General features: G+C 46.8%; 1 protein-coding gene across 1 annotated transcript in view; it reads right to left on the reverse strand.

The window, feature by feature from the left end:
- Positions 1-5,205, reverse strand: part of LOC108244036 (copine-8) — a 99,181-nt gene extending 93,976 nt beyond the window's left edge. Inside the window, exon 1 of the mRNA XM_017429884.3 lies at positions 4,769-5,205. Within this exon, the coding sequence (XP_017285373.1) occupies positions 4,769-4,866 (98 nt within the window). The 5' untranslated portion in view covers positions 4,867-5,205. The remainder of the gene's footprint in view (positions 1-4,768) is intronic.
- Positions 5,206-8,185: the final 2,980 nt, after the last annotated feature.

The raw sequence follows: 8,185 nt of genomic DNA on the forward strand, positions 1-8,185 counted from the left end.
ATTACACTGCAGGACGTGCAAAACAGCTGCAGCTGGGGAGGAAACTGGTTTGCTGAAATCTTTGTGGGCAAATGTGAAGCATTAGCGCACATTTTGGCTTCGGTCGCTGCTCCTGCACGCTCCTGGCATTCTGATGTTAACAGGATGTGACCTCACGTGTCTTCTTCCTGAGTTATTTGGGGTTATTTTGTATTCCACGCTACAGAAACCCACAAAGAAGAGACTAGACAGCAGAAACGGTGGCGAATCACTTTAGAAACAATAAATATTGGGTTAAAGTTGCGGGAAAGTTGCGGCGTTTTGGGCAAAGAGTTGCAAAAAGTTGAGATTTTGCGGGGTTTGCTTGATTTTGCGTTAATAGTTGCGATCGCAACGTCGCGAAACCCTGGAGGGTCTGACTAACAGACAAACCGACCAACTTTCCCGAAAACCTTAACCTCCTCGGCAGGGGGGGGAACGGTTCAGGCCACCTGGATGTCTGGGAGCGGTGCTTCAGGGTGGCCTGTCAGCACATCTGGAAAACCCCTGGAGTAAAAGCCTTCAAGCTGCATCAGACCTCAGGAGGAGAAGCTTTCAGCCGTGACCCCACAGATAAATGAAAGTCCAACCGGTCCAAGAAGCAGCTTTAAGATGAACTCGCTGCACATCCTGCTGTATTTATTTTCTGAACATTGAAAACATCAGTTCTGAAACCAAGAAAGGCAGCTGCTTGTGTTCGGATCCAATCGATAACCATAATGGAGGACTGGGACCGCACCGTCCCCTGGCGCCAACACGTAGGTGGCGAAAAGCTAAAGCGTATCGGGGAGTAATTTCTCTCCGTCCACACAGTGAGCAAGAGCAGACCTTTGTGCTTTTTTTTTTTCCTCTGCGAGGCGGTGGGCAGAGTCGGGAGGCGTATCGACCCCCCAGACCATTCCTCCGGCCTCTCTCTCCCATCGATCGGGGGAAAATCTCGGGTCTGAACTGGCCCGGCGAGGACGGCGACTCCAAAACGCCCGCCGTGTCTCCGTTTCCTCGCCTTCGACGAGTCCGTGTCTTCATCCGGCTCGTGTAAGGTGAAAGTCAGAGTTAATTCATTTGGTTCCCAGAAAACGAAACCTCAGTTTTCCATGTTGTCGCCTCACAACCTGGAATTTAAACAGGCAGATGCTGAGTCAGCGTTTGGACCATTTTCCTGTTTGTATTTATTCTTCTGTCACGATTTCCACAAACTTGGAGCCGTTTTAACCCTTCATAGATCGAAACGTTCGGCTCAATCAGGAGAGCTGGGCTCTGACTTTTAGTCTTTAAAACTTTTATACTTTTTTTTAAAGATTTAACTTCCATTATAAAACTTCTCCCCTTCAGTTCCTTCAGATTTAATCTTCTCTGCAGCGTATTTGTGCCATTTTTGCCTCCTTTTAGTTATCGTTTTGGTAAATTTAAGCTTCCTGTTTGGATTTTGTTTCTCAGCAAGGCCGGCGTCGTGTTAAAGGCAAACCCTCCCTACAGTGAAGCACGGGGGTGGCTGCATCATGCCATGGGGACGGGTTTCAGCAGCAGGAACTCCATAAATGGTCATCAGGAGCAGAAGCCACAGAGGATGAGTCCCTTCCTGCTGTGGGTTGGAATCCGTTCACAGTCAGATATTTGAGGATTCCAGACACCGTGGCGGCCCGTTAGCTGGTCGGGAGCGTCCCCAGGCAGCCATTTTGGATTCACGGGTGGGGAGATGAACCGACAGGTGGCAGGAGGCTCGACAAGTTACCAACTTTATACGGCGAACGGTAAAAGCTAATCTGAATAAATCAATCACATCGGAGGCGGTGAGGGGTTCCGCGTGACGCTCGTGTTTCCCGTTTGTTTCGCGTCCTCGAAGCAGCAGCAACGTGGCGCAAATCGGGAAAACAAAAACCCTTAAAACTCCCGTTTTTCATATTCGATCCTGAACTATCTGAGTCACGAATGACGCGTTCGCTGCAAACATGACAACCCGAGCAGTTTGATGCGACGGTCGCTCATTCATACCGTTCTCTCCTGAGCTGAGACTTTCTCACTGCAACACACACACACACACACACACACACACGGGGGGGGGAACTTTAAAGTAACCATGGCGACACAGCTCAAAAAAAAAACAAACAACTTTAGGTAAGTAGAGCTACGAGCGGCACCTGGCCGTAACCATGGCGCTCCCTCGGGAGGTGGGAGGACCGGCCGCGCCAAAAATAAAAACTCAAAAAGTCCCCCGATGAGCCGGGTGACTCAGGCTCGAACCGGCTCTGCCAGACGCGTTCGCGTGTTCTGTGGGAAGATGGCATGATCTCTCCGTTACTAAGGAGATGGGAGCGCCAAAAGCGTCCAGAAATACAGCATCGGCGGTCTCCAGGCGACCGGGGCGGGGCCAGGAGCAGTGTGCTGAAGCGCCGCCGCGAAGGTGGGCTTCGAGGAGGAACAGGGCAATTATTATTATTATTCTGGTTGTAACTTCAGCGCCATGTTAATGCCATCTCCCTTGTTATAGTTTAATGGGTTATAAACCAAATTGTGCATCCAGAAAACCATTTATTTCACAGATAATGTCACGTTTATTATGGATTTTTGCACAATTTCTGCTTGCAAAGCCTCAAAAAGCAGCATGTTTCACTGTTAAGACTCCTAATAATTTAATTTATGATATATTAGTAGAATAAAAAAGATGAGCTGAAACTGTTATTCTCTCTAAGTGAAGAGGAAAATGTCAGAAAAATTTAAAAAAAGCACAACGGCGTGAGGAAACAGCGTTTAAAGCTTTAAAAGTTTCTCTTTCCTTCCCGGGTTTGAGTAATTAAACATCTCGTTTTTATGGAGAAATATTAAATAAAAGCTCGTTTTCACTCATCAGCAACGGGGAAACTCTTCCACCGCTCGCTCGCCTCGGAGGCGGGACGTTCCAGCTCCGTTTTCAACGTCCAGGTGGCAAATTAAAAGTGACAGTTCAGACATTTACAGGCGGGGGTTCGGTGGAAAGGTTAAAAACAATTAATATCCTACCTGCTGCAGACGGCCCTTTGAACCGCCTCAGTTTGGAGAAATAAGAGCTGAAACCTGATGGGAACGCCGAGCTAAAAGGCGAGTTTCACGACACGCGGTTTCGGTTATTCGACACGCTTCACCGGGTGTGCTACAGCTAGCTGCCGCCGCCTCTAACGGAGCTCGCAAACGACAGCAAAGATTTATAAAACAGCGTCTAAATGATCCGAAGCTGGAGCTGTGTTTAAGGCGACAGCCCGCTCGGACCAGCCGTCAGCTCGGTCGGGATTAGGCCACGCCCACACGCCGCTGGATACCTTTTAACAGTCAGATTTGCGGCCGCGTTTGGTTCCACGGCGTGGGCCCCGACAAAAAAAAATAAAACGAAGCTTCTCAGAACAATTTTGTGTCCGAGGAACCAAAACAAATGATTTTCTTTTTTTTTTTTTTTGTCCGAGGGAATCTCCAAAACGTTCTCATAATTCCCTCATGTGAAGCTCGCAGTCTGGAGTTTTTAACCTTTTCTTGTTTTCTTGTTTTAATTTGGGACAAATTTAAAGAAAATGGAACAAGCGACCAGGTCTAAGAACCACACAGACCAAGAAAAAAAAAAGCTCCTAAATCTGCTTTTCTTCATTTCAGAAGTGGACCCCAGCGCAGCCGAGGTGAGTCCACTGAGAAAACGAAATAATGTGCGCGGCCTCGAGTACAGAACGGGCCGCGACGGTCAACAAACTGGCCACTGGAAACACACCTGCAAGGCTCGCTTACCTGTCGTCTCACAGCTTTAAGTCTCCAACAGCCAAAGCCAGTGAGATACCGCCTTAACGCCAATTCTTCTATGATTTTTATGCTTCAAACACAATTTCTACATCAATAAAATAATTGTTTCTGCAAATTCAAGGTTGGAAAACAGCAAATATTCATTTGTTTCCAACTAAATTCAGAAATCTTCCCATTAAAGACTTCGTATCTCAGCCGCAACTTCAGCATTAACGCTCCACCCCCCCTCACCGCCAACATGGCTCCACTTCTGCCGACGCTCGTCCTCGCAGCTTTTAGTCGCCATTTTCTTTCCAAAAGAAAGACTTTTCTCTTTTCCCACTCTGTCTCGCCGGTTTTCCTCCGACTCGCAACCAGGGATTATTTTACTGTCTCGACGCCGCGCCGAAACCTGAACGTAAACAAACGACTCGTATTTGTTGGCAACAAAACCCGACTCTTTTTGATTTCGCTCATTTATACATGTTTGTAAACTTCCATTAGTTGTTATTTTTAAATCACAGATATCGTAGACAGACGGCTTTTTACAGCTTTAAGCGAAAACCGTTCTTTCTGCGAGTTTTGACGTTAACGGGGACGTTTTCGCCACCTAGTGGTGCATTCTGGGTATTACATCGTTTGCGTAAAACATATATTTAATCTAAACCCGACTTTAAAATGCCTGAAACATGGTTTTAATGGTTAGCAGCGTAAACAAGTGAGTGTGAATTCATTATGAGGAGGAAAAATGTTTTTTTAATCACAGCTCTGCAGTTTTAACCTTACTTACGGCTCCTAATTAACTAAACTACTGTCAGCTGGCGCGTTTTAAACACCTGTCTCCGTTCCTCCACATAAAACACAACAGCCCTGACAGGAAAAAAAAAAAAAAAGAGTCCAAGTCCGGTAAAAAGCCTCCCAAGTGTGGCGCAGAAAGTTGCTCGGAGTTGCAGGTTCAACAGTTTCAGCCTGTCAGCCCGAACCCGGGGCGAAACGAACCCTCGGCGCTTACCTGCAGGACACGGTGATTTCAACTTTGGTGGCAGGAATGGACCCGTTCGGCGGGTCGAAGTCGCCTATCGACGCCATGTTCGGGAAACTGTTGTTCATGGTGTCCTCCTCTGCCTCTCCTGAGGTCCGGCCTCCTTTGTGTTTTGGTTTGGGTTTGGGTTTTTTGTTTTTTCTCTCCTCCTGTTTCGCGGGAGACGCGAGAAGAGGAAGCCGCGTTCCTCCTCCTCGGCGGAGAAGTGGAGCGAAGAGGAAAAAGGAAGAGGGGCTGGGATTTGTGATGTCACTTCACTCCTCTCCCTCCTCTCCTCGGTGGTTTTACGCCTTTTCCTTCCCCTCTCCTGCCGGCCTCTGTTGGGCTCATTTATCCGCGCACAATGAGCCCCAATCACCAAAACAAAAAAAATAAATAAAAGAAAAAAATCAGTTTTTGTGCAAACTCTTTCCTGCCTCGTTGCCAAAGCTCCCTTACACAACCAGCTGAATCCGTTTTGATTCAGTTCAGCTCCATGTGGGGCTCCTGGCACCCGTCAGCTCATAATCCAGGGCCGGACTAAACTTTTATCAAGACCTGGGGGACCATGCCCCTATTAAGGCCCCCCTGGAATAATGGTGCGTTCTATTTACATCCAAACGGGGAGGTCGGAGTGATGTAATTTCCCACTTTCCCCCTGCTCAGCAAGAGTCGAAAACAAGATGGCCGCCCGTAGCAAAGCCTTTATTTAAATATACTCTCCACTCACGGAATGTGTTTTAATACTTGCTGCATACAGGGTAATAAGGACTAGTTGTACAAGTGATTAAAGGTGGAAAAACAGCTTAAAGAAAGTGTTTTCCTCACTAAAGTTGCGACCAGCAGCCATCTTAAAACCCTAACTGGGGGTAGTCAGGTGGTGTGTTCCAGTGGTGCCGGGAAAATGGGAATTTTCTGAGTTCCTAGTCGTAAATTTCAACAGAAACGAACATCCCGCTCGGAAAATGGGCGCAACTCCTGCTGCGTTCCATTTACATCCAAACTCGTACCTGGGAAGTTGGAGTGACGTAATTTCCCGCTTTCACCCCGCTCGGCGAGAGTCAGAAACAAGATGGCCGCCGGCCATCGCAGTTCTAGAAATACTCTCCACTCACGGAACATGTTTTATTACTTCCTGTTAAAAAGTACTAGTGATTAAATGTGAAAAAACAACTTAAAGAACAAATATTAACAGTAAAAGTAACAGAGGTTACTTAATAAAGTTGCGAGTAGCGGCCATTTTGAAATCCGAACTGGTGCGTTCCAGTGCTGCTGGGAAATGGGAATTTTCAGAGTTCCTAGTTGTAAATTTCAACCGGAACGCCCCCTCAAGTGGGACATCCCACTCGGAAAGTGGGTGCAACTCCGACTGCCCCCAGTTAAGATTTCAATATGGCCGCCACTCGCAACTTTACTTTCACTGTTAATATTTGTTCTTTAGGCTGTTTTTTTTTTATCTTTTTAACGTACATACAGCAAATATTAAAACACATTCCACGAGTGGAGAGTACATCTAGAACTGCGAGAAAAATACAAGCGGCCATCTTGTTTCTGACTCTCACCGGGGGGGGGTTCTGGAGTTGCGGTATATATGGAACGCACCAGGACTAGCACCCACTTTCCGAGTGGGATGTCCCACTTGAGGGGGCATACTTGGAAAATTCCCATTTCCCAGCAGCACTTGAATGCACCATATCTCCTTAAAGCAGGGCTCAGAAGGGGGCCAATCTCTGCCAAAATTTATGAGTAAAAATACATAATTAACCCTGGTTTTAGATGTTTTTAGATGCAGAAACACTAATTACCTTTTCCCAGGGCGAGACTTAAAGCTCCCACGTCGCGACTGCACAGACTCTGGTTACAAAAAGGCCACCTGGCAGCTCCTGTTGGCTTCAGTTCCCACCTTATCGTAGACGCCTGCAGGTGAAGGGTGAAATCTGCTGCAAAGTGGCCTCATTAGCTCGTAAATGACTTCTAAGAAAACTTTGAAAAAAAAAGTCAAATAAAACGCTTCGTCGCCTGATTACAAGGTGAAGAATGAAGAAATTCAGGAAGTCATTTAAAATTGGAAGGCTGCCTTAACTTTTATGCCTGGGGGAGGGTTTGCTTTTAAAGGAAAGGAAGGAATAACTGGATGTACATCTAGAACCGATTAACTTTTGGAGTCAGCTTCAATTCAAGATGGCGGCCATCTCAAAGCAGTGTTAGCGAACACAAAAATGGCTCCAACTTAAAGATGTAGAGCTCTAATTTGGCGTGGTAGTAGCTGAGAGCCATACTTCAAGCTCTAATTGGTCGTGTGAGGTCTTCATTTAATGCTTTGGCATTCAGTCCTTCAAGAAATGGCAGCTTTTATTCTTATCTGTTGCGATTTAGTCGATTAAATCAAACGTTTCTTCACCGCTCCAGAAGATCCGACTCCAAAGTCCTCTCGGTTTGCGTGCAGGAAGTCACTACATGTCAGCAGATGTTATGATCTTCCAACGTCTGCTCTGAAACATCCGCTGCACTCTCGGTCTCCTCTTTCTTCCCCGTAAGTCATCCACGATGATGTGCGTTAGGTGTAATTGACCGAAAGTCGCTCTCAGAGAGGACGGGGGGAGGACAGAGGAGATGCAGAAGCGTTTCTGTCAGCGTGTCGGGGACTTCGAGGGGCAACGACACAGAAGCTTCTTACACGTCGCTGCGGGAACTTTCCGAGCCGCAGTCAGACTCTGCAAACCAAATATTGGACCAATTATGGCTAATTGAGTTCCCTAATTTAGCCCGAGCAGAGATCCCGAGTCAACCTGATTAATTCTGTCCCAAAACAGACGAACGTTGGGCCAATTTCACCAAACAGATCTGCTAGCGCTCAGAGTATGTGTTGAGGACGACTCTCAGCTACTACCACACCAAACTTTGGCTCAGTATCTGTAAAACTGATTGGGTTGTAGCCATTCATGTGTTGGCTACGGTTTGATTATCTGCGGTGGCCATCTTGAATCAGGTTGACTCCGAGAGCTAGTCAGTTGTAGACGTACGTTCAGGGTTTCATTAAAATCCGTCCACTGGTTCGTGAGATGATTTCGTCACGCTGCAGACCTTCAGCAGCGGGCAATAATTAAGCCAGCACTGTGGAGCTACAGATTTTATATATATATATAATATAAAAATTTAAATCCCACAATGAGTTTCAGCTCGGTCACTTCCACCCTTGGCAGCTCAGAAGAGTAACAATGATGGGTCGACTTCTCCTGTTCCACTACATAAATCAAACCGCACCGAGACGGACAGAAGATGTTTCAGGCTCAGCTGGAAAGTGTCTCGTTAACCCATCCATCCATCCATCCATCCATCCATCCATCCATCCATCCATCCATCCATCCATCCATCCATCCATCCATCCATCCATCCATCCATCCATCC

Source organism: Kryptolebias marmoratus, linkage group LG18 (assembly GCF_001649575.2).
Source record: "Kryptolebias marmoratus isolate JLee-2015 linkage group LG18, ASM164957v2, whole genome shotgun sequence".
NCBI classification, from domain to species: Eukaryota; Metazoa; Chordata; class Actinopteri; order Cyprinodontiformes; family Rivulidae; genus Kryptolebias; species Kryptolebias marmoratus.